A 26839-nucleotide genomic window follows, 5' to 3' on the forward strand; every position below is an offset into this window, starting at 1 on the left:
TAGTGTCAAGTAGGATACAATATATTGAAATAACTGAAAATATGTAAAAAATAATGTATAAATATATATGTATACAGATGAAAGGAAGCTATAAAGAAATGCAATTCATTTTATATCAGTAAAGGGGTTTGGATATAATTATCTGTGTACTGTTTTATTACTAAATATCCTAAAATATATGTGACTAATTATCATAATTTCTCCACATTATCTGTTCTGAATCTGTAACTTCTCATGATTCCTTTTGGATTGACCTATATTAGGGTATAAAAATCCCAGTTTGGGGGTTCAGGTAAGACACGAGCCAGCTACATCCTCTTTGGTTCATTTTCTGACTCGATTTAGAAATATTGCCTGAGCACGTGTATGTGTGTCTCTAAGGAAAACTTTATTCCTCAAGATTCGCACGTGGCTCCGTCATACTCTCTTTCACATTGTTATAAGAAGTCCAACCTTTTAATCTGCCAAATCATTCTGTATTGTACCTCAAGTCAGTTTCAAAAGTCACTGGGTTTTTCAATCAGAGAAGGAAAAGTTAATTAGGAAAGTACCAAATAACTAAAAGAACATCATACCTGACGGAACTAGCCAGATAGGAATGCTTGGTCATTCACCTGTTTTGTGGTTTTTAAGGATCCCCCTAAGTTTCATAAATGACAAAAACCCTTTCTCAAAGCTACAGATCAGCCCCTACATATGCATGTGAAGAGAAGCTATTTTTGTCTCTGGGTTCCAGTTACATAGCCATGGCCTGGAAGCTTTGTTCTCAGAATTCATGCTGTCATCAAAAGGACTCAATAGGAATACAGCAGTGGGCTGGCCAGTGGCTTAGCTGTGACCGCAGCTGCAAACTCTCCTGTCATGTGAAAAACTCCGGGCTTTTTCTGGCCTGGAATGTCTGTTGGCCACGCCTTCTCTTGCCTTTCCTTCCCCTGGAATCCTGTCCGTTCTTACCAGCATGTCCCCACATCGTCCCAGATCACCTACCTCCACGCCATCTCCGTAGCAGTTGTGGGCTGGCTCTTGCTGTTTTCACACTCACATGGTAATCTTTATGTAGCACTGACGGGAACTTGTGTGTCCCCTTCACCAGAGGAGACCCGTCTCTAGTCCATGGTGCTACCATAGTGTCCGGCCCACAGAATCTCAGGGGATCTTAATGTGTGGTCCATGGAGAGAGTTTAGGGGGTCCATGAAGGCCCTGAAGTCGTGGGAAAAGTTTGTGCACATGTCAGGCAGACAATGTTGTGGCCTCCCAACAGGGGTTGCTCACTTCTTCTGTCCTAGGAGGCCCCCTGTGGTTTGTGCCAATCCTGGAGGTCTCCTTCCACTGTCCGGCAACTGATGTAGGTTTTGGCACCTCACCTTCCAAACCAGTGGGATCCGATGGGAAGTTGGCCAGGAACTTCTGGGAAAGAGGGTCCTTACTAGTGAGGGGTGGGGGACATGAGAGGGAGGCTCCTGCTCCTCATTGGACATCCTCAGGATGTGACAAGAGGCAGAGTCGGAAGTTGGGAGGCACCTGGGACCTTTAGATGTGACCAAACACTGCCTTCACCAGCCCCGATTGGTTGACTTTGAGCTTGTTATGTGATACAATAAATGTCCTATTTCTTAAGGCACTTTTAACTGAATTTTCTCTATTTTTGTAGCTGATAAACTTAATATGAATGCAGTTGTTTAGAGTTTTCATTACATGATGAAATGAATCTGAGTGTCCCCCGCTTGCCAAGGTTATGGATCTCTGTAGAACGTGCTCAGTAGATGCTGATTGATCAATTGACTGACAGACTGAAGGGCAGAGAAACCCTGGAGATGCCTCTGAGGAATCCAGGGGCCATGGGAATTTGCCAAGCCTGTTTAGAGGAGGCTGCTATCTGGAATGCGTTGTTTCCATCCCGAAGGCCACTGCTCAGCGCTGCCAGGCCAGGGAGGAGGAGGAGAGAGGCCTAGAAGCTGGAGCAAGCAGGTTCTTGGGGTGTGGTACAGAGGGAGGTGCCTGAGAGAAGCCGCTGCCGGCTCCTGGCTTGGGTACCACTTCACTGGTGGATGGACGTGAGTTGAGTCCTCCTCATCAAGAGCAAGGGGTCAAATAGGTTTCAACTTACAGGCCCACTCTGATTTGTACTGTTGAGAGGGATTCTGAAGCTGTGTCTAACTTTAGCCTTGGTTATTCCTTAAGTCTCCCAAGGACACAAATGAAAGGAATCAATGCATTCATGTTACTTATTAGTCCGCTCTGTCTAGGGTCTGATTCTAGATTGGGAAACTCAGGGAGCCCCTCTAAAGTGGAGACTATCAAAAGTGGGTTCACACTTAAGGCCCGCCTCCCTTTGATACACTTCTCTGTTTAAAAACCATCTGAATCTGAGGCCACGGGTCTTGGAGAAAGCAGGTGAAGGGGCTATTCTTAAGCCACTTTGGACATAAATCCATTAACCGGTATCAGGTTTATCACTGATTCTCGGTAAAGGTGTTTCCATCTATGCCTGGAGCAGCCTCTTCCTCAGATGGCAGTGGGCAAACTCTGGCATGTCCCCTTTTTCCAGAGTGCATGGAGAAGAGTGAGACCTTCTGTCCAGCTGCCTCTGCTTGGATGTCACTTCCCTAAGCCTGGTGCAGAGTCAGGCGCGCTGAGACTGGCTTTCATCCCGGCCAGCACATCCTCCGTGGAGGGGCCTTTGGTAAGTCTCTCTGGGCCCAGCAGCCCGGAGGCAGGATGAAGGGGTGTCTGCTCTGATGCTGTGCAGCCCATGGCTCTGGTTAGGGTGCTGGTCCCCCAGTCACAGCCAGCTCTGCGGTGCTCTCTGCTCACCGAACTCGGTGGGATGTGCGCGGGGACTGAGGTTAACCACATCCGAGCGGGAGAGCACAGGGTACAGAGACTGGGAGGAGAGGCCTGCTCAGCTCAGCAGGGTTCGCGGGAGGCTCTACCTGGCCACCCGGGAGAGGAGAGGACAGGGCCCTCCACCAGAAGGGGTGGCCTGGGCGAGGGCCTGGGACAGGACGTGGGGCCTGCTTGGGTCCAGGTGACCGAGAGCTTCTGTCTCCTGGGCTGGAATATTTCTTCTACTCTGATGGGGAGACGTAGGGAAGGCGCTGGGGTGGGAAGATGATTGATGGAAATGAGGTTGTAGGAAGACTCCTCTGCTGCGGGAGGGAAAGGAAGGGGGGCCCAGAGGCAGGGAGAACCATCTGGAGGGTGTGGGGCTCGGGCTCGAGGGCCCGGGTTGTACAGAGAGCGCCTAGAGAAAGCCACAGGTGTCCTCCTCCCCTTCCCTCCCACCTTCCTTTCCTTCCTCTCTTTCCCCTGCTTGCCTCCCTTCCCCCTCTCTCCTCTCCCTACCCCCTTTCCCCCCTCCCCCGTCCTTGTCCTCCCCTCCATGTGCCTCCCCTCCCCTCTCCTGCTCTCTTACTTATTTTCCCCTCCCTCTTCTCCTCCCCTCCCCTCTCCCAGGTAGTGACAGGGACATGTATGGCATTCCCCATGCTGTAGACTGTGCCTCCTTCACCCGGCCCCCCTTGAATGATGGATCCCCCCCACGGTCCTGGATCTAGGAGCCGGGGGTGAGGGAGGGCCTGAAGCTTTGCTTGAAGCGAAGCAGATGGTGCTCTTGGCTCAACGGAGGTGGCCGAAGGACATGACCTTCCTCCGGCTTTTCTTCTGGAAAGGAAGTCTTTGGAAGTTTGTGGCAACTGAATAAATCTTGTCCCTTTGATAAGCAGGGTCCCGTTCAGCTCCCTATGTGGAGAAAGCTCCACACTTCCTCTGATTGTTCCCGTTTATTGAATTTCAGTGTGTGAGACATGATAACCTCGTTCCTGGGGAGTTCAGAGAGGAAGTGGAGGGGCTGGCCTGGCTTACGCCGGACAGCGCATGAGGAGCAGCGCAGGCCGGGTTATTCTTGGAAGTTATTTTGATCTGCTGGGCCCCGATCAGCTCATGTTTCTGTGCCCAGCCTAGGGCCACGTAATGGGAGAATGAGGTGTTTCATTATAATAATAGACTCAGAGCTCATGGGGGCGGCGGCTCTTTGAGGGTATTGGGACCCCGTTGGCTGGGCGTCCCTTGTCCCTCCCAAGCACCCTTGGTGCCATCCAAGGGAAAGTGCCCCTGCTGGGGCCTGGTGGGAGCAGAGGAGGCGGGGAGAGAGCGGGGCTGCGCTGCTTCTGGAGGCTCCCCGGGAACTAAAGCTTCCTCTGCCTGCTCTAGGGAGCAGAAGTGACTCACGAGGAGACTGACTCATGAGATCAATGGGCGGGAGAGCTGGGGAGGCAGCTTTCAGCTTAATGTAAGGAAGAATGTTCTGCTAATTAAAGCTGTTTATGAAATGAAACTTACTGCCCTGTGAAATAGGAGCTCCTGACACGTGAGAGCTTATACCCCGTCTCTCAGGAGCCTCCCACCCAGGCCCCGTTTTTCTATATAGATTTTTAAATTTAAGTAATTTCTCCTTCTTATGGCTGTTGTGTTACTTTGCTAGGGCTGCGGGAACGATGTAGCACAGACTGGGGGCTCAAAGCACAGCAATTTATCATCTCACAGTTCTGGAGGCTGGAAGTCCAAGATCGAGGTGTGGGCAGGGTCGGTTCCCGCTGAAGATGTGAGGGAGAATCTGTTCTTGCCTCTCCCCTGGCTCCCGGTGGGTTGCTGGCAGTCTTTGGCATTCCTTGGCTTGTGGAAGCATGACTCCAATCTCTGCCTTCATCTTCACGTGGCGTTCTCCCTGTGTGTGTGTCTCTATGTCCAAATTTCCCCTTTTTAGAAGGACACCAGTGATACTGGATTAGGGCCCCCTCTGCTCCAGTATGACCTCATCCTGACTTAACTAATCACATCTGCAATGACCCGATTTCCCAATAAGCTCACATTCTGAGGTACTGAGGGTCAGGACTTCAACATATGCATTGTAGAAACTTAGAAAATAGAGATAAGCCAAAACAGAAAGAAGTAAAAACTTTCCTGTCTCTACCCCTTGGAGACCACCACGATGGATATCTTAGAGCATGTTCTTCTGAAAACAATATATATTAAAATGAGACAAAATGTACACACTGTTTTTTACTTGCTTTATTCAATGATCTCTGCCTCTTTATTTCTCCTCATCTAACACCTAGTCTGTGTTCAAACTGTGTGCTCTGTACAGTGGCTTTGTTCAAACCAGCAACCAATCCATGGCCATTAATTTTAGCCAAAGTCCCTTAAGTCTCTTTAATCTATCGCTCTCCCTTTTTATGACATTGACTTATTTGGGGCCAGTTATGCTGCATCATGTCTCCCCTCCTGGATTTGTCTGTGCTGCTTGGTGAAGTTGTTTAGCTTGCTCCTCTCTCCCCTGTGGTGCCTGTGAACTGGGGCTCATGTTGGACGTCTGATGGACTCCAGTTAAGTGTTTTGGGGTAGAAAGCGTTGCAGGAACTTCTGAGTGCCTCATGTCAGACAGCATGCAACATCTGGTGGATCCACGTCAGGCCTTTGCCAGGTGTGGGGATGGTGGCTGGGGTTCGTGCATTGGGTGGGAAGTGGCACCTGATGACCTCAAATGCTCCTCAGAGCAGTGAGGTTTTCGAAACCTGAACAATTCTGAGAGTTGAGACAGGAACTCGCCCTTTCTGGTGGCAGCGGGCACTGGGAGAGGAAGTGTGGCAGGGCCTGCTGAGCCAGCCTGATTGCTGCCCCTCGGGGGTCGCAAGGATCCAAGACTTCCAGTTCTTAGAAGTCCTGTCCTTGGGTTCCCGACACTGTGCCCACTATTGTGGGGTGATGGAGACGTGCTTTCCCACCAGCCCCCTGCCTCCTCCGTGATGGTCCACCTCCCACGCTGCTGTGAGGTGGGGCCTTGGCGTACTTCCACTTCCCTCCTAGACCATTTCCAGGAAGAACCATAACTCTTTCCCTCCAACATTTTACAGTGTTTTCTTTCTCTAGGGGAACAAATCTACAATGAAACACAGATTTTGTATGTATATTTGCTGATTTCTTGACTAATGCATACACTTGTATAACCGAAACCTGTCTCAAGATATAGAACATTCTCGTCACCCATAAAGTTCCCGTGTGCCCCTTTGCAGTCGGTCCCAGCCCACCCAGAGGTAACCACCGTTTCAGCTTTTTCTGCTATAGATGAGTTTGCCTGTTCTGGAACTCCATGTTAATAGAATCGACAGCATATTCTCTTATAGTCAGTAGAGTCCTGGGTTTCTTCCACGGTGGTGCAGGTGTCAGCAGTTCATTGTTGTGTTTCCTGAGTTGTACTGTATTGTATGAATGTGTGTTTATCTATTCTCCTAATGATGGACACTTGGGCTATTTCCAGTTCTTTGATATTATAAATAAAGCTCTATGAACATTCTTGTACAAATAATTTTGTGTACAAATGTTTTCGTTTCTCTTGGGTAAATATCCAGGAGTGAAATTAATGGGTCATAAAGTGGTTGTAGCATTTACCCTCCTATCAATAATGCATGGGAGTTCTGGTATCACCAGCCTTTTTATTTTTTGCCACTCTGCTGGGTGTGCCGTGGTATTTCAGTGTGGTTCTTTAATTTGCATTTCCCTAATGATTTATGATAATGAGAACTTTTTTGCATGCTTATTGGTCATTTGTGTATATTCTTTTGTGACTGTAACTTTTTAAAATTAATATTTATTTCTCTCCATTAATAAGCACTATAACTATTGTTGAACTTATTCAAATAGGCATCCAGCACATCAATTGAATTTCTTGCTCATCCTTCAGTGAAGACTATCAAAGATCCATGGATAGGAGGTGATCTTTGAGAAGAAGCAGAATGATATGTTTTCATCTTGTTATTCCTGATTCCCATTCTCTGGGTTTCTGGTAAGTCCCTCATTAGCAGGTGGACTTCTCATGCATCAGGGGATGGGCAGGGTTGGGAGTAGGGAAAAGGCAGAAAAGACCCTTTCGCCCTAAAGAGTTCACCTTATGGGGCTTGGTGGGGAAGGAAGTGGAAGGGCAGAGACTGCAGCTGAGAAGAGGGAAGAAATGAGGCACAGCCTCTGGGATCGGATCTTTGCCCACTGGAGAATCATGACGTCAAGGAGTTTCAGGTGGACTGAATCTTGTTCTTCAAAGTAACCTCTGATACCCTCCTTGGCAGAGGTTCCTTTGATCTAGCTCAGAGGGTTTACAAGAGAACAACTCAGAGTCCCAGGTAACCACCGGGAGCTCACATCCCTGCCCAGCACAGCATGGCCCTGTGTCTCCTCTCATTTTATCAGCCCTCATTCTTGTCCTCTCAGTGCTCCCCCCCGCTCCCACTCATGTGCCCCCTTCATTTACAGTGACTCATTTCGTTGTGGGAGGACTTTACTGGTCTATTTCTGGGGACCTATGAGCCACCCAGGAATTTCACTGGAAGACCTTAGAATAGGCCACAGAGAAGGAAAAAGAGGAAAAGAAGAGAAAAGCAAGCTGGAATGGGAAAAGGGGCAGAGAGAAGCGGTGATGGAGGGAAAGGAGGGGAGGAATTCACAGCTATGGCAGCTCCAGCCCCCAGCCGTCTGCTCCTGCCTCTGAGTGAGATGCTCCCTGAGGGGTCGAGAGAAAAGTGAGGCTGAGGACCCTCCACCCTCTGGAGACTCCACGTTACCTCTAAGTGTGGGTTTAAAACACATCTGGCCAAAAATGACCAACGAATGAATGGATATTATGAAAATATGTACTTATAATCCAGAGAGAGCTCTTGCAACAAAGCCTTGTCTTATATGGTGGGGATCCGCGTTACAAAGATATCCTCCCCTTCCGGGTTGTTCTCATCTGTGATGGGCTCAAACTGTTCTCCTTATTCCTATAGAATAAGCTGCTGTCACCCCCTCCCCTTACTTGAACTTGAAACTGCTCCCCCAAAGCAGCAGTTGCAATCTTTTAAGATTTATGAGAGAAAATAAGTTGGGAAATTCAGGGACAATAACAAGGAGGATGGGAAGCCACTCGTTGTGACAGGCCCAGCGTGGGGCCCTGCCCTGGGAGATCACTAAGACGAGGCCAGCCCCTTGGGTGTGCCTGCAGCAGGCCAGAAAGGATTAGAGGGAAGAGGAGAAGAAAGACTGATGGATAAGAAAGTGCAGCTCAAGAAAAGACAAAAACAGCTTCTTTTCGTGACTGCCATGGCAAGTTCTCCTTCCAGCAGAGAGGAGCTGTGAGAAAGTGTCTGAGCCCCGGCCCCTTTCAGGCTCAGTGAAAGCAGCCATTGGCAGCGGTGCCCCCAGGAGCCTGGGAGGGCCGCAGGCTGGCACAGGATGTGCTCACTCTGGGATGGCACATTCCCAGGCCCCCACACACAACCTTGGGTCAAGTCCCATTTCCTCCCCTAGAAAAGCTTTAGGCCAGCGAGGGAGGCAGGGACCTCAGCGTCCTTGGGGGACAAGCTCCCTCCCCTGCAGAGTGGCCCAGATTGGAGTCCCTTTGGTTTTATTTACTCCCTTCCAAAGGCCCGTGGAGGGGCCGCAAGTGCTGCGTGGGAGAAGGAGTACATTACTCCCTAGCATGTACAGATTAGAATCCCAGAGTCTAATAATTGGAAGGAACTTTAGAGTCAAGATCCAGCCCTAGCACCTCATTTTACAGAAGGAGAAACTGAGGCCCAGAGGATTTAGGTAACGTGGCCAAGAGCTCTCAGGGTTTGGTGGCAGAGCCCAGTCGGAACCTGGCCTCCTGAATTCCTGCTCAGAGCAGGTCCCTTGTGCCCCCCGGAAGGGAAAAGGAGACGGAGACGGAAGTGAGGGCAGTTTCTGAACCATTAGAGGTGCCGTGCTGGCCTGAACCCCACAAGGGAAGTCGTGGTTAGATCAGGATCTGGGGGTGGGGTGAAGGCGCCAGGAGGGGATGCACAATGTGGGGGGGTGGGGGATGGGGAGCAGGGGGTAAGACCTCCTTTCTACCTTGGTGCTTCCACCTTTGGATCAACTGCTCTTTACAGTTTTCTTAATTTCGTGAAGGATTTAATTTTATTGTACGGACTCATAGAATGTTAGGCTTGTAAGGGACTTCTGAGTTTCTGTGGGCCGACTTCCTGCCCAGTGTGGGAACCCCCTCTGACCCTGTCTGATGGTCATGACCCTTCTTGAAGTTTCCAAAGTGGGGGCAAGTCTCTACCTTCTGGGGCAGCTGGTCAGCTTTGAGTCCAGCTTAAATATCTCAGGGGCCTTGGGCGTTCACCCAAACCTTCAGCTCGAGGGTCGGACTTTGTTCTCCGAGCCGGCTGTGCAGAGCGAGCCTCAGCTCACCGGGCTTCCCTCAGGTATGCTCCAGGCCGTGTGTGGTGGAAAGAGTGAGACCCTGGGAGTCACACAGCACCGGGCCGCGCTCTAGGCTTCACTGTTTCCCAGCTGTGTGACTGTGGACCAGATATTTAACTTCTCTGAAAGCCAGTTTCCTCCTCTGTTAAGATGGAAGTGGGGTTGTTGTGAGTTTTAGCAGTAATCTCTAGGAAGTGCTGGGTGCTCAAGGGCTCTTGGCCACACCTTGTCCTCCAGTCACCCTTGTCCAGGCCGCACGTCCTGGTTCCTTCGGGTTCTTGATGTCATTTATGACACTTCTCCCCCTGCACTGGGGCAGAGGCGCAGTGAGCAGCAGGGGGCACAAACTTGGCTAAAGTGAAAAAAGGAGAGCATGCAAAGCCTGGACCCCTGATTGCAAAGGAGCCTTGAATGATGGAGCAATGGTTGTGCCCTGTCGATAAGGAGCCAGAATCAACACAGAAGCACAGACCCCATGAATCCCCCTGCTTCCTTCCCCTGCCTGAAGGTCCCAAGTCAGCAGGGAGTCCTCCACACCTGGAACTGTCCATTTCTGGAGAGGGGAGGAAACGTCAGGCTTGCTTGTGAAGAGCATCTCATCCTGAGTCCAACAGGAGGAAACCAATCTCTCAGCCCTCTCCTCCAAGCCAAGGACAAATGACGTTCCCAACACACGTGCATGAAGCCAGGGGGATTAATTGTGTAGCGCTGAAGGAAAATTACAACTTTCCTAAGAAGCTTAAAATACACAAATTAAATCTCGTCTGTGATTAAATCCTGGCTACTTCTCATCCTGGTTTATGTCTGTGGTTCTTGGGAAATTAAAAAGTGTTTGCCCAACCACTGACTATCGATCAAGTTTTAAAGACTAAGAGGCACGGAGAGCTCTCGGAAAGAAGAACGTGACGTAAGACTGTGGGGTTCACAGAAGAAAGCCAACGTGACATGGTGGTGCTGAAGAGTGGGGAGGTGTTTGTGAATAAAAGGAGGCCACCCATCTCTGTAGGCTGAACTGAGCTGAGCTGACATTGTCACTAATAAAATGCTGAGGAAACATTTTAATGCAATAGGCTATGTTCACTGGGGCTAAAAATAAATGCTTTCTGGTATTCTGTAGTAACACCGAAAATGACTTCACAGGTGTGAAACGTGGAGAAGAATTTAGTTGCATGTCTTGGTTTTTTCAGCCATAAGCAAAAAGGCCTCCCCTTGTGTGGTGTCCTCTCTTGTCAGTGATGTAACACCCATACAACGTTGAACAGAACACACGACTGATCACATGTTGTTTCATCATAAATGGCCACGTGTTCTGAGATCAGTGTCTGGGATTTCAGTGTATGGATTTATATTCATATTTTTTGTTCTATGTTTATAAGATATTTACAGTTATATGTTCTGGATGTCTTCTATCGAAAGATTAAATCTCAACAGAGTTTTAAGTGATTTTCACAAAATACCTCATTTAATCCTCCCAATGCCTTCTGAAGTATTCTTTCCTCTCATTTTTCAAATGGGGAAACTGAGGCTCTGGGGCCAGTATTGGAAGATCAACATCGTCTACAAGGGTAGGTGGTGGAGCTATGATTTAAACCTTAACCTGAATCCCAACCAAATCCCAACTGACATCTCCCACGCTCTCCCACCCCTCGCCCCTCTCTGGGCTTAACTCTGCCTTCTAGATTGGAATTAGATCTCTTTCTTTTCAGGCCAGTCTAGACTATCTGGACAAACACACACCCCCCTCCTGGTTTTAAAAACAACCCACGGAGGTATCACAAAGCCCCTGAGATCTTGGTTCTACTTAAACAGCACCTCTGTGAACCAATGTTGGGATTCAGATTTTACTGCTTTTTGGAAAAGCAGTGGAATATGTGATTTTCCCTGAGAGAGGAGCTGATAATTCTCCTTGTTTGCAGAGAGCTGTAAATTTTCACATGCGTTATCCCATTAAGGGCCGTGACAACCCTGCGAGGTGGGGCCTCCTCTTGCTGGCCCCTCTTGCTGCTGGTGAAGGGGAGGCTCTCTAAGTGTTGTAACCGCTTTGTAGATTCTGACAGCTATTTTCCAGAGAAAGGCTTCATTCAGTCACAACTCCCAGACCTCTTGGGAGACGCTGTGGCATTCGTTAGATGTGTGGCCTTTGCTGCATTAGTGACGTTATAAGATATTTAAGCAAATCCAAAGACTCAGTCTGTTTCCTCCCAATGAAGCATTTTAATCAATTTTGCTGTTTGGGTCATTTTCTGTGTGTGCTGAATGAAGGAAAAAATCACTCTGGTGGGGGCTAGTTTACCCCCCCTCGACAAACCAACATCCACCAAATAGATTAGATTTGGGGCAAAGATTGTCACAGTTCAGGAATGTTCTGCAGTTGGGTTCCCTCTCAACTGAAAACATTCTTTTGATATGGAGAATTCCTATGAGGACTGTAAAAATTATGCTCATAGGACATATTTCCGCCTCTTGAATGCAGCCTACAAAAGGGTTATTAAAAATTTACCTTTTTGTCAATAAAGTTCTGTATGGGACAATTTTCTGGCTGCATTTTAATGTAGTGTTCACTGTCCCCAGATGTATGAAGGAGGAGACAAAAGGACCTTTTAAAGCTCTGGTTCTAGAATGCTCCTATTATGCATTTAATTGAATCAAGTGACACACATGGGCCTTGCTGTATGTGGACCCAGTTTTAGCTGTAGGCTGTTTTCACACCCCACAGAGGCTTTAAACCTGGGGCCACGGAGAAGTGTGAGTACAGACATCTTATTTCAGGAAGAAGAGTGTCTGAAAAGCAAAATGACTTGTGAGTTGTTTTAGAACAGCTGATCCTAATTCTTCAACTTTTGAGGAGTTTACTAGAAAGTTCCTTCTCTGTATTGATATAAATGATTCAATTTTTTTTAAAGTTTCAAGTATTAATATAAATGATTCATTTTTTTTTTAGGTTTCGAGTATAAAGATGACAGCTAAATTGAATATTTGGAAATGCTTTTTTGAACAGTGAGGAAAACTTTAGGCCTTTTTTTTTTCTAATAACACCTGAAGCAAAGATGATAGGGTTTTTACTATTGGCTTTATACTGATTGATTTAAGCCATATTTTTCTAAGGCACACCTGTTATTCATTCTCTAGACTGAGGACAATTTAGTTATCTTCTTGATGAGAGAAGCTGAAGCTTTTCTGCTATTCTTAAAGGCGACCTTCAATTAATTTCCCTAAATGAAGAGCCCTAGTGCTTAATGGAAAACAGCAGGAGTGGCCAGGCTGGGCCTGTGGGGCTGTGCCTCGACTTTCAGCTTAGCTGGGCCTTCAGAAGGGCTGGAATGAACGCCCAGGGCAGAAACCTTGGTTTGGAACAGTGGTTCCCAGACTTCAGATGCCCTGGAGGACTTGCTCAGACACAGATGCTGGGCCCCATCCTGGTGTTTCTGACTCAGCAGGTCTGAGCAGGGGCAAAGAATGTGAATCTCTGCCAAGCTCCCAGGTGATGCTGATGCTGCTGGGCCAGAGACCCAACTCTGAGAACCACTGCACTAGGGTCTGTCGGTCGGTAACTCTGGGTGTCAATGAGGTCAAGACACTTGGGCTGCTTTTGTTTAGCCTCCTTGAGAAACGTGGATTGAAATGGACGTGTGAGTCCGTTTGTGCTCAGACTCCCCTACGGGAGCATCCCTACGATGGGGCGGTGTTTGGAAATGGCCTGTGCACTGGCTGCAGCCTTGCTCGTCCTCATCCGTGTGGTCCTGTGCAGTCTCCCTGGAGGAGCCCAGCGAGAGATATGGGAGGAGGGGACGGTGAGCCCACAACGCAGCGCCCTGGGTCAGAGTGATGCTTATGTTACAGCTCACGCGGAGGCCATTTGTCTGTCTTTGAACAACCAGATGGGCCCTGTGTTTCCGGGAGCTTTGGAGGATATTTAAAATACTTTCCTCTGACTTGGTTTAAACAGAATAATGAATGTCTCTCCCCACGACAGCAGAGCCTTTTAAAATTTTCCAAAGTCTGAGCGTTGTCTTCAATGAATCGTACGCGATCATTCTTCTTTCCTGAGGACAGCAGTATTGTTGACACAGGACACCCTGAGGAAGTTCAGTGTCCTCTGCCCGTTAGATGGCGTGTGTGAGGAGGGGCTCTACCTCTCCTTAACTCGCTGGCCTGACAGTGGACCTTCTGTGCCATTTTTATAAGGGCCACTCATTCATTGATTCAACAGATGTTTACTGAGTGCTGACTCTGCACCAGGCATGCCTCCTGGCAAGGGGGATGCCATGGGGAGCAGAACAAACCCCCTATTCTCATGGAGCCACATGCCACAAACCAGCAAGCAAATATGCACTATCGTGTCAGCTACTCACCAGTATTTTGAGGCCAGTGAAGAAAAAGAAGGAAGAGAGAGTTTGAGGAAAAGGGGTTAAGAAAGGCCTTTCTGAGGAAGTGACATTTAGGAGAGATAGGATGAAGCCAGAAAGGAGGGAGCCACATGACTACCTGAGGGAAGTGTGTGGGGCTGATGGATTGCACGTGAGGTGAGAAGGGACGAGACCAGTGCAGCTGGAACATGGAGGGGCTGGAACACCACGAGGAAGTGGGAGAGTGTCAGGGATGAAGTCAGGAGTAGCCAGGGGCCACCAAGTGCATGTAGCGTGTCGGCCGCAGTGAGATTTGGAATTCTCCCTCAGTGACGGGAGGCGGGAGGTCATTGAGGGTTGAGAGCTGCTCAGTGATCCGATGGGATTTGTGTTTGAAGGGTCATGGACTTCTGTGCAGAACACCCCTGTGGGGAGGCAGTAAGCAGGCAAGCTGGTGATGGGACCGGAGCAGGAGGAGTCAGGACATGGCCAGATACTGGGTCTATTTTGATGGTTTTTCAGACAGGCTTTGTAAGGGGTTGGATGTAGGATCTGAGAAAAAGAGAGTTAGGAGTGATTCTGGGTTGTTAGAGCTGAGTAAGTGGTGAAGTAAATTCCTGTTGACTGAGCTGGAGCAGGCTGGGGTGGGAGGAGGGGATCGGAGGGTGGAGGAGACCAGGGGTTTGGTTTCATACGTATGGTTTCACAAGCCTGTAGACATCCAAGTGGAATGTTCAGTGGGAATTAGAGATGTTGGGGTTAAAGTTGAGAATCGTGTGTATAGATGGCATCTGAAGCCATGGGCCTGGATGAGATGACCTAGGGCATTGGTGGAGATAGAGAAGGAAGAGACTGAGCCCCAAGCCCTTGAATCCTGCAATATTTAGAGCTTCTGAAGAGAAGAAGGATCCGGCAAGGGAGATAAGGAGCTGTGAGTCTGAGCACCAACGAATCTCCCCAAGCAACAGGCTTATCCTTTAATGGAATTCATCCCAGCCTCCCTGGGGCCATGGTTGCTAAGCGGGTACATGGCACATTCTCTCCTTCTCTTAGTGGAAGCACTGCCATTTCTTAGTGGGTGAACTTGGGTTCACCTTCTAACAAAAAGAGTTCCTAATCTGGTGTGTGGGGGTGCATAGATGGGGATTAGAACATCTGAAAATGTCCTGAAATCCTCTTCAAAATACTGTGTGTAATGTGCACTTATCTGAGTAGAGGGTGCGTAGCTTCTAACAGATTCTTTAGGCAAGACTAGGGGATATTTCTCAATACTCTGTAAATAAAAAAGACACTGAAGTAATAAATTTTTAGACTTATCAAGCACAGGAAGAGAACAAATCCTTTCGCCCAGATTTAAACTTACAGAAAATTGGCAAGGTAAAAGTGAATAAAGAATCCAGGAACCTTAAAAATACTCCCGCTGGGGAAAGCAAAAAGCAACTCCTGAAACGGAGAATGCAAATGAGCCAGTGTGCAAAGAGCACGTTCCAGCACATACCTGTCTACATCATTAACCAGTGATGGAGAACGGGCTAATTGCCAAATAACTGGTACAAAGATGCAAACCACATCAGTAGTGAAATCTAAATTGGACAACACTGTGTGAGCAAAAACATAGACTCATTCCTTACTGAGGAGACCATGCTAAGTGATCTTATGGACTTTATAGCCACTGTATTCCACTTCAGTGTCATCGTCAGCGCTTGACCTGGAGGGGCAAACCACTGTTAGTTGGGAGTTTTCAAAAACAAAGACTGACTTGTGTTTCGTATCTTCATTCAGCTTGTACGCACTCACACATTTCAGACTGCAAAAGAGACAAAGACGATGCGAGATATTTTTAGAATCAGATTCAACACTGATATGTATTCTCCTGTTGGAAAGTGCTCTTGATAAAGCCAAGTACACTTGTATTATTATTTTTTCCACTGCAGAGCAGAGAGGAGGCTGAACAGTTGCTTTTGTATTAAAACATCATGATTACAAATAATCATAGTAGAGTGAGGAGTGGGGCCCATTTCGAGATGGCCTTTGCCTTTCCTTCTTAGAACACAAGACAGGTGGCTTCACCTCTGCTTATTATCACAGCAAAGAAATGCTGAGTCTGGTGCACAAAAAGTAACCAGAAAGCTAATTCACCGCAAATATCCTATTTTAGAAGGAATGAGGTTGGTTGAGCTGTGCGGTACAGAGATTCTTCTGGGCCCTCAATATTTAAAGAATGGGCATGAATTGTCTTGGTGTGAATAGGAACTGGGTCTTTTTTTAGTTTAGATCTGGAAGTGTCCCATTTTGGACAAACTTTGGTTAACTGGTGCATTTCTTCGAAAAGGGACGCTTTCATGGAGAGAATTGTTTGAAAAACTTTGAGAGTTTTTGACTCCATTTAAAGTTCTATCAGAGAGTAGAAATTTATGTTTAGGAAAATGTTCATGGAATATTTTCCCAGGTATATTATTTCTTTAAAATAACATCAGTCTTTGAGCTTCCTAGCTTCTGCTTGGAAAGGGCTAGAGATAAACATCTCAAAATAGCCGAAAGAAGTAAGAGACGCAGTGGGTATTGAAATATACTTAAACTTACTTTGTTTTAGCTTCTTAAATTCCAGTACTCTGAGGTGTCCCACAACCTACACGGGAACTTCTCTAGAGACCTTATGTAAGTAAACCCCAGAAGGACTAAGGCTTTCTTTAAGAAATCTTCAGTTTTGAAAATCACGTTCTCTAAGCATGCAACCATTTCACAGAAGTTTTGAACTTTGTATTGCTGCCTGATATTTTGAAGATGAAACTGGGCCATAAAAATTATGTGCTGTTCTTCCATTGTTATGGGAAGGGGGAGGCAGATGAGAGAGTGCCCACTGAGGTGACTTCCTGGAGGGAGGGTAGGCTTGTGAAAGCCCTGGGGTCTTTCTCAATAAGTCCCATGTTACAACCAAGATCCACGCCTGTGACGGGCCAGAGACCACCCCCTGGCCCACGGGGATGGTTAGAACTGAGCCCTCCCTGTGCTCATGGTCTGAGCATCTACGCTGTTCCAGGCACTAGGCTATCGGCTTTCATAGGAGAATCCCCCCAGGCTCCCATTTATCCATCTGAGCTCTCTGCTGAGCCTTTTACTCGCATGCCTTTGTCATATGATGCTCGGAACCTGCAAGGTGGACATTACCGAGCCCGTTCTGGGATGAGGGATTTGAATTTTTAGAGAGTTTTGTTAACTTGCCCAAGGTCACAAGGCAAAGAGATTCCACACCCATTTCTGCTGGGTTCTCATGCTGTGCCCTATTCTCTTTGCCCCTGCCTTGGTCATTTGGTCCTTGCAGTGACCCTGGGAAGCAGAGACAGTTACAGGTGAGGAAACTGAGTGTAAGTGACTTGCACTGGGCCCTCAGGCTCCTGAGTAACAGGCTCAGAGTTCCCGCCCAGGTACTGACTTGAATGTCCAGGGCCTTACCCACTGCTTCCCTTGACTAACTTGTGACACTTGGATGGGGTCTTCCAGCAAATATAACACAGTCATAAAGAGACAGACAAAAACCCTGCCTCCGACACCGGTGCTTAATATTCCCCACTTTCCATTTTTGCCTCCCCCTTAGACATCTCAGAAAGGGAGTTCCCGTGTAAAAATGTAGCAGGTGAAAGAAGCACTGTCTCCCTCAGAGGTCTGAAACCCTCTTCCCTTTTGAGTTGATCAGAAATTATTTGCGAGAAGTGGAAGACACACCGGGGGGAGAGGTGAAAAAGCAGGCCATTCCTATTTCTATACTAGTAAAAGAACATATTTTTAAAAAATCTCCAGAGAACATGTGCTATCTCTGTAGTCTTTTTGGTTTTCTGCAAAATCATCTCCTTATGACAAAGAACTCACCTTTGCTTTGTAAGAAGCACCATATTGTCTGAAGATTTTCCAAATATGTATTGCTTTGCTGGGGTAGAAACTAGTCATTATTCATGTTATTCTCTTTGAAATAAAAGGCCAACAAGTATGAGAAATGATACTCGGTACCTTGCATGGAACACCTCAATCCTTACAACATTAGACTTTACAGCTGAGGAAACCTGAGGCCCAGAGAGGTCAAATAACTTGACAAAGGCAGCACAGCTCATAAGTGACAGAGCTGGGAAATGAACCCTGGTGTTCTAATTCCAACCCAAAGTTGGGGCTCTTGGCTCAGTGGCAGGTCTTCTGGCTCCTACATCAGGCAGTTTTCAGGAGCATGTTGGGGAGTGAGAGGCCAGGCCTGTTTCTCTGAGAGGCCAGGCTTGTTTCTGTGAGTCCTAACAGCCATGTCGGAAATTCCAGCAGGAAATTTCAAAGGCACCAAGAAGCCATCATTCTAACTAATAGCATCATGGACTTTGGTTTCTTTTCGATCACATCACTGATGCCAAGACAACAGCTGATGGGTACAATTGAAGATCATAGTTTGGAGAAAACCTGCCTTAACTTGTTGATGTCTGCTTCTCGCTATGTTTTTCCAAAATATTCACATGAAAGCCAATTTGTCTTACCAGGTCATGCATCTCCATTTACCCTAAAAAAACACTTACAGACACTAGGGCGGGGGCTGCTGAGATGCTAGATTTCATATGCTGAGCCAGTCATCAAGGAAGATGAATAATGAGGCAGTTTTAAAATTTGGTGTTTGCCTTTAGAAACTTGTGTCTCAAATAATGAGTGACAACAACCTCGAGGTCAACGTTCGGTATGTGGGGGAACACATTTATTTCTTCACTTTTGTGCGGAAACTGCACGTTGCTACAGAATGGGATACTTTGGACTATGCATTTCTGGGCAGGTACAGTATTTCTCAGGTGTGTGGAGTTGGTGTTCCATCTTTATGAATCTTTCTGGGCTGGGTTTCAGATGCCCAGAGCTGGCTGCCCGGTGTGCCTGAAAAGCCATTGTCAGGACGGATTGTCTTACAGTTGGTCTTCTCTTTGGGTGCCTTTTCTCTTTCTCAGTTAAACAAAAGAGTGCATATCTTTTGTCTTTTTTTTTGGTCTCAATAAAATTCCAAAATACTACCATCATACCCACAGAGATGTGCTCTGAGAACCCATTCCACTGGTGGGAAGAAGCAGAGGAAAGAATTGCCAAGGAACAGAATTCAATTTGTTTCAAGGTGTAATCACTAAGATGCATATAAGTCATTTTAAAAAATTATCGAGAGCCCTAAACAAACGGCTGGATAACATTTTGTCAATAACACATCGGGTCCTGAGATGCGGTATGTCATACTACGGAAGGACAAAGATTCAATCTAGCATTTTAAAAATAAGATTGGCCATGTGACACTTCCCACCTAACCCTGCCCCCATCTCTTCTCCCAGTCTTCCCCCACCCCACCCAAATGTCAACTGGAAAGCCCCTGCCAGCCCAGATCGCTAGCGGGCTAGAAGCATCAATTACGTTTATAGCTGAGTTTCATAACGGACTGCGAAACTGTCCTTCTGTAATTGGAATATAGATTCAACAGTTTTATTGAATGTCAAAGCACATTGTTCCGCACAGCTGCTAGAGAGGTGCTGCTGAACTGGGGTTTCTCTTCCATGACAAACACCTATTAAGCAGTCAGCATAAACTCTCCCTTACAACCTCTGACATCACCCTCAGGGCAGGCAGACACAGAACAGCAATTGCTGAATTGCGTATGAAAATTATAGTTTTATTGTCTGTACAACTGAAGGTTTAACTCGGACTCCTGCTTCTGTGCGAGCTGTATAAAGAAGCAATTCTTCTCTTAGAACAAATAAGCACAGTACACTATTGTAATCTAAGAAACAGGCACTATTTATGTATTGGAAAGCCTTGCTCTCAATAGGGCTAACAGTCCCATGGCCCACAAGCCACTATTTTAGCAGCTGTAGAAAAGAAAGCTATAGAAGTCACAAATAATGAGATGCTAAAAGCAGCAGAGACAGATGATCAGAACACTGAGGGATGCCTTCCTCTACTCCCAGCTGTTCCCACCGTTAGTTTAGCAAGCACGACTCGTAGGTAGGAACCATGTACTTAATGTTGATGAAGGCATCTTCTCCTCCGTAGCGCTCAAAGGCTTCCAGCGTCTCCTGGATCAGGTCTCCGATGTTCTCCCTCTTCTGCTGGCTGTAGTCAATGCCGTCTCCGGAGTTCACTGGTTCATGCAAACACAAAGAAGCCCGTTATTTCTTTGCAGTTTCCCAAAAGGTCCTGCACGTCAGTCTCAGCGTTTTCTCTGAATGCGTGTTAGGAGACATAGCATTTAACATTTTTCTGTGATCTTGCAGAGTTTTAGGAGTGGTACCAAATATACAAAAGTACAAAATCCCACATTGGAGCTGATGGAAATTAATCTAAAGTAAAGACATAGAGTAAATGAAAGTGAGTTAATCATGGTTATAGTACAGATCACAAGTCAGGGAACCTCTTTCTCAAATCTGACAACTGCAATAAGGAGTGTCCTCTTGGACCCTGAGTCCTTCAAAATCCCAACCCGGTATATTCAGAAGGAATGTTCTATCATCAGATTAGGGTGTTGGCCCTTTGTAATTGGAAATGGACACACTGTGGAATGAGAGACTCAGCCCTTACCCGTGTCTTTGTTGCTTTCGTCCACAGAGTGAACTCTTTCTGCTGTAAGTATCACTAATCCAAGTGTTCAGTTATCTGAAATTATTTGCCTCACTTGGATGCAGGTGAGCTAGGAGGAAATTGCCTTTCCTGCTGTGGCTGCTCCTGATTGACTAATGAACATTTCGATGACAGTTATAGTGATGGTTTCACAGGGAATTTGTGCCACTGCTAGTGTTGGAGTCTAAGTCCAGATAGGTGGTCAGCCCCATGGGGTGCCTAGAGGACCCCACTAAGGCCTGGCCTGACAGAACCTGGAAGTGACCATTGTAGGTGCCTCTCAGGCCCTGTGAGGGCGGAAGTCCTAGGGTTGGCCTTTGATGGCCTTGGGAACCTAGGTATGTGGCAGTAGTACTCCACTCTACACAGAAAACTCATTCTCAAACCATCTGGATAGGAAGTATCTGATCGCACCCAACCCCTGAGATGTTAGAGGAATTACCCAAGTGTGTGGGAGTCTGACAAATATGGGAGACCTTTTGTTTCAACCCAGAGTTCATAAATCCCATGAGTTTTTTCTCTAATGATAACCGTTACACACATTCATGGTGCAGTCCACTCACAGATTTCCAAGGGCTTCAACAACATTTATTCTCCCAGGTAGCGAGACATTACTGAGCCTCTGCTGACATTACCCCTGTCTTAGCTAACGATGAAAGTCAAGTGCAACAGTGTGGGCTGAGAGGGCTGAGGCGGGTGAGGAGGAGAGCTCAGGCCATGGACTGCTACAGGGTGCAACTTGAAAGTGTGTGCTTTACCAGATAAAGTATTTATTTTATTCATATTTCAAATATGCCTCCAAAATGTTTATCTTGCTTAAATGTGAATATAATAGAGTTATATAATGCCCAGTTATTTTGGACATTTTAAAAAAGACTGAGTAATGGTTCAGATCAGTAATAAAAGTAACAATTCCAATCCCACACAGCATAGATAAGCAGTTCTTTTGCCTGATTTTTCCAGAAACTTGTTAGAGAAATATCACTGTCTTCTATAACACAGAGATAATGAATTGCTCTCCTGATTAGTTTCTTTTGGTGGGGGTAAGGCAGGCAGAAATATTACTAATTTTCAGAAAGAGATTATGACTCATATAGCTATAGTGCCTATCAATTTTTCATAAAAATGAACTTAAAATGGTTCACAAAGCTATCGTAATTAGGTGCTTTTTTCCTTCTTCATGGTGGGAGCGTTTCTGCTATGACCTGGACAGCTGGATTTACATTAAAGTTTGATTTACAGAGTAATTGATAGTCCAAAATATCCATTTATGACAGTTAGATAGAATAAATGAAAAATAAGATGTTTGGACAAAAGGGTTCTTGCCCTATTGTTTTTGAGCAAAAGAGAAACTTTTTAAAAACAAAAATGTAGACAAATGCACAGTGAATCGGCCTTTTTTTTTCTTTTTGGAGATTTGTAGGGTGGTCTGAGAAAAGAGTCAGTGCAGTCAGGATTGCCCACTAGAGAGGACCACGTGGTATCAATCCACTTCCATCCACTGGGGAACTTTCCAACAGGTGAAGGTCTTTGGGTTCAATTAAGAGTGAAGGAGGAGGAAGCTTGTGCGGGTGTGTGTTGGAGGGGAGTTGCTGATATTTGTTACAGGTGTAAAGAAAAGATGTTAAGGAAGAAAGTCCAAAAGACGACAGGACAAAAGCAACAAAGGAGTCAGAAAAAGGGGCAGGAGAGACAGGGACAGATAACATGTGTGACAAGGGAGATGGATAATGGAGAACGTATCTATTAGGAACAACATCAGCTTCCCAGGATTCCCATCGGAAGGTGAGGAATGTCCAGCGAGAGTCTTTGGCTGATCTTTGTGTGCCTCCTGTCCCCAGATGATATTCCTGATAAACCCCTCCTGGTCACGAAAGAGGTAGATTTAGGGAGAAGGTGGCATGACCTAGGTTTGCATAGGACAGCCCAGCCCACAGCAGAAACCCCCTGGAAAGCACATGGGAAATATAATTGGTGATGGTGCTGAGTTGTGACAGCCTCGATCCAGTCCCTTATGGACGAGGATACGTAAATTAAACACTAATAAATGGTGCCTTTTGTTGGCATATTAGTCAAAAGGTCAAGAACTGAATAGATCACGGGACAGACATATTTTCCTGATGGAGGCAGAGGGGATTTGGCAAGTCTGCACACAATGGAAAGCTTAACACACCCTCTTTTTTCCACTGCCTTCCAGAATGCTACAATGACAAGCAACACTTTATTTCCATAATAACCTATTCTTACTTTTTAAAAAATATTTAACTGTAGGAGTAAGTAAACTATGTAGCTTTTTTGTTTCTCAATAGTGTATAAACCCAAGTGATAAAGAGAACAGAGCAGAATAGAAGTTGCTTATTCAAAAAGTGAGTTGGAGTTGGAATATTTTGTGGTTACAGAATGCGTATCACTGGGGCAGAAAAAAAGACCGAAAAGGGAACATGTCCCTTATTTTGCATGCTGTAATGATGGCAGGGCAAGTTCAGAGTCAAACCACGTTGAGAGGCAGGTGAGCAATGTGGTGTCTATTTCAAAGCTGCTATATTGTCAGGTTCCTTGAGAATCTGAATTTAAGGTGGTAAGCTTGAGCTTATCATTTTAAATACATATGATGCTGTTGGAAAATTCGCTTGTGAGAATACGGCACTTTAAAATAAACCCAGATGGTGACTTACAATTGTCAATTCTGATTAGGAATATGACATTTCAATTTAGGAAACTAGGAGTCTATCTTATATCCAGCAGCTGGAAAGATACATTGATGATGGAAAAGATATCTTTTATTTATAAACAAACAAATAGGACTATAACAAAGGTTTAAACCAGACTTTGCGTTTCTAAAGGGATAATATGCTAGCAGAGTAGAACAACAGATTTAGTTTCTCAAAGATTCTTGCGTGCAGAAGGCATGCAGCTACTGCTTGAAAGTTGTTCCCTGTTAGGAATGATTTTAAGTGCATTTATGATCCTGAATGTTGACATTGTTTTTGATTATGTAGGCAATATGTTTAAGCACACACATACTCTTTTTCTATCTAACCCTCTTTATACTGTCCTAACCGGGATGCTTTCTCTTTCTAGGTGCCATTTTGGTCTGAACTGGGATGCGCGTATATCCCAGTCTTTCATCTGGCAACGGTATTCTCCCGGTCCATGAACTCAGCTCGTGGCTGTGAAGTGACTGCCATAACACCTCACCACCAAGGGCCACCGCAAAGGACATGTCTATGAGACACATTTACATTTCACACAGATAACTTCTATGCAGTGGACATGGTCCGGCAGCGGACATGTACCATGTAGGATTTTATGAAATATTGTCTTAGCACTTTTGGAATTTCTAGACTGTGTAGAAGATTTGTTCTTTTCCTTTATTGAGTTACTACTATTACAGGAAAAAAGAAAAAATCAAAAGCAAAGCCGGAAATCAGGACAAGTCTGAGCAAGGTCTTCCCAAGTTGGTGCTGCAGTTGGCCTTGACGCATTGCTTCACCACACTGAAGAGCACTTTTGGTCGTGACACCAACAGCCGTTATTATGACATGATGTTCTCTGTGTAGACTGAACACTCTATTAGGCGCTGCAGGGTATGCAATATAAGAAAAAAAAAGGCTCTTGCCTTTGGGGAGCTTGTCATCAAGTTGGGGAAGCCTACCTGGCCGTCCTCTTGGAGAATACAATGATCACGTACACCTGCCATGGAAATAAGTCCGGGCTTGTGCACCCTGACCTCAGAGCCTCAGTGCAGTGGGCATCTCCCTTACCACTTAGATTGCCACTGGAACCTGTGTCCCAAGAGAACTCTTGTCCATGTCAGACATGCGAGTCATTTTATCTTGGAGACATGAAGAGCAGTAAAAGAGTGGATGGATGGCCATGGGGTGACTCAGGATCCTGAGTTCCATTCAAATTTGGATTTTTCTGACTTTCATGTGCTTTGACAAACACTCTTAGATGTTAAATGTGTAGATGTTCTTATATGAACAGTAATAGACAAAGGAGTTATTTGGAAATGAAAGCATTATTTAAGGCATCAGAAATATAAAACACACAATTGCTTTCTTCAGGATGTTTATTCAACATACGTGAAGTATTATTCATTTGGTGCCAACAGATGAAATAATTTATGAAATCTACCTGTACTTTCATGAATAAGAAAATAAATAGGCACGATTTCGGGAAAAGAAGCGCTTCTGTCAATTTTGCACAAGTCGTAGCTGAAGCAGCAGCTTTGCATCCTAAGAGGGACGAGCAGGATCATGCAACAGAGAGACAGTGGGTCCGCAGGAAGGAAAGCGTCGGTGCCCACCCCCACCTGTCCTCCTGAAATTGCTCACGACTTGGGTTCTTTCAAAAGCCAGGGAACTAAACATTCTTAGAGAAAACACTAGCTTGGGAAACTCAAAAACCACCTGAGTGAATCAGGAAATGATAAGGGATGACTCAAGTGATGTCCAGACTATCGTTACCCATCTTTCTTCACACTAAATTCTAACTTTTGGAAGCTCCCATGTCATGATGCAACTGGCTGTGCTCAGTAACAACAATGGTTCATGTTACCTCTGAGGTGTACAATAGCACTTTAAGTAACTGTAGAAATTTGCAAATACCTCAGACAAATAAACGATGATTAACCTGACGGAACAACATTCCCTGTAGCCTTTGGCAGCACCAGACAGTGAGCCAGGCAGACCGATTCTCTCAGCGCACCTAAGGCTAAATTACAGTCATAAAAACCAAGGCTTTGAAATAAATTGCTGCTGACGCATCATGGTTTGGCTACACCCTCCCTTGGTCTACCACTGTTTCTCTGGCCATTTGTGTGTGGAGTCTGGTGTGTTGTCAAGTGTGGCTGCTTTGCATGCACGGTATTTGAACGTGAATCCAGGCCACGTCCAGCCTGGAGCTTTTCTCAGTGTGAGAATGCCCATCGATAGAAAGTGACTTGCAGAGAGCACATTTGTCACCCCATGTCCCTAGGTGAAATGGCTGGTGAGTGTAGCCTGCAGCAAGAACTCTTGTCCTATGGTGCATGCCCACTGGGGCTGGACGGGCTCCCTGAAGCAACACTGAGTGCTGTGAAAAAAAAATGGTAAAAGAAGAAGCCAAATCTTTCTTTTCTGGATCAGATAAGGCGTTTTTTTTTTTTTTTTTTTTTTTTTTTGGCTTCTCAAATGCTGAACTAAAAAATTTCAAGAGCTCTAGAGCCCAGATGAAAGGTGTTTTACCTGTCAAGACTTGTAACCTTTGATGGCATCAGTCACAGCCAAAGCTGTGTTCCTCCTCTTGGGTGTCAGTGATGTCATTGATGTGGAGAAATAAAGGGAGCCCTGGGGCCTGGGTTCAGGTCTTGGCAGGTACATGCAGGTGGAACCTATTGCAAATATTATTATGATGTTTCTTGATGACATTAAGCCATCACAGATTTTCTGTTGGATGATTCTGAACAAATTTCCCTTTTGGGTTTCGTGGATTTAGCAGTTATAAAATTGAGATGACCCAAACAGTAATTCCCCATTTGAACTTATGGATATTTAAGCAAAAATGTCAGGGGTTTCTTTTCCTCTTCTCCCCAAAGCCCCCAAGTACATAGTTGTATATTCTAGCTATAGGGCCTTCTAGTTGTGCAGAAATGTCAGTTTTTATGGACTAAAACTAACATTTTCCAAACGAGATTTATTAAAGAGATAACATCATTTAAAAAAGATATTAAAAAGGTAACTCATGATATTTATGAGTTTAGAAATGGTTGCTTTTGAGTGTTTTTCTTTTTAATCTGACTTAAGAAAGGGAAAAAAGACAGATATATTTTATCTTTTAAGAAATTTTCAATTTCAAGACCTCAATTAAATTGTCAACATTAGTTTGGGTAGAAATATGTTTATTTGGGGTTAGCTTGGACTCAATTTACTTTATAGAAATAGCATTACCTATTTTGGAATAAAAGGACTTTCTCCCATAAAGTTTGGAAAATTACAGTAGAAATAATTGTGAATTCCAGTCTGATCCTTTTTGGAGATGAGAGAACAGAGGAGAAAGAAAAGAGAGGAAGAAAATCTAGGATCTAATTCATTTTCTACACTGAGTAAGAGAACGAACGCTTTGGGGAGATATTTTGAGGTTATCTGCTTTTAGAATCCTAAACAAATGCTTCTTTCACTTTCTTTTATAGCTTTGCTACGGTACTTTGAGAGGACTGATCTTTTTTTTTTCTTAACCATAACATGTGTCACCCCATTCAGAATTCCGGGTGTTTCCCGTTTTGGCCTAAGTTTAACTACCATTTCCCTGGCTGACTTCATCTCCTCTTGGAAAGTGATGGTTTTCAACATACCTTTAAGTGTCACTGTACAATGGATATTTCCAAAGCCTTGGTTCATGGGGGGTGTGAATCGAAGTTGAGATGGTTTTGCAACCAAAAACTTCTAATAACCACAGCATCTGGCATGCTAGAGATGCCCAAGGGCTTAAATACTTCAAGTCTTCTCACATCTTGTTGACATGAATGAAATTCACAAGATTTCTTTCCTCTGAAGATAAAAGCTTTGAAGCGAGATCTTGATTCTCAGCTGGATGTCTCTCTCTCTTCCTCTCTTTTTGACACTGGAGCTGGGTGACT

The 26839-nt window shown here is 45.5% G+C and overlaps 1 protein-coding gene and 1 long non-coding RNA gene across 2 annotated transcripts in view; one reads left to right on the forward strand and one right to left on the reverse strand.

Moving 5' to 3' along the window:
* Positions 1-4135: 4135 nt before the first annotated feature.
* On the forward strand, positions 4136-24991 carry LOC139080811 (uncharacterized). The gene is made up of 5 exons (XR_011535613.1): positions 4136-4292; positions 4485-4643; positions 5930-6093; positions 6701-6842; positions 23302-24991. It is a non-coding gene; the product is annotated as an uncharacterized lncRNA (long non-coding RNA).
* Positions 19252-26839, reverse strand: part of PACRG (parkin coregulated) — a 459238-nt gene continuing 451650 nt past the window's right edge. Inside the window, exon 5 of the mRNA XM_070603192.1 lies at positions 19252-19744. Within this exon, the coding sequence (XP_070459293.1) occupies positions 19584-19744 (161 nt within the window). The 3' untranslated portion in view covers positions 19252-19583. The remainder of the gene's footprint in view (positions 19745-26839) is intronic.

This window comes from Equus przewalskii, chromosome 32, assembly GCF_037783145.1.
Source record: "Equus przewalskii isolate Varuska chromosome 32, EquPr2, whole genome shotgun sequence".
Taxonomy (NCBI): Eukaryota; Metazoa; Chordata; class Mammalia; order Perissodactyla; family Equidae; genus Equus; species Equus przewalskii.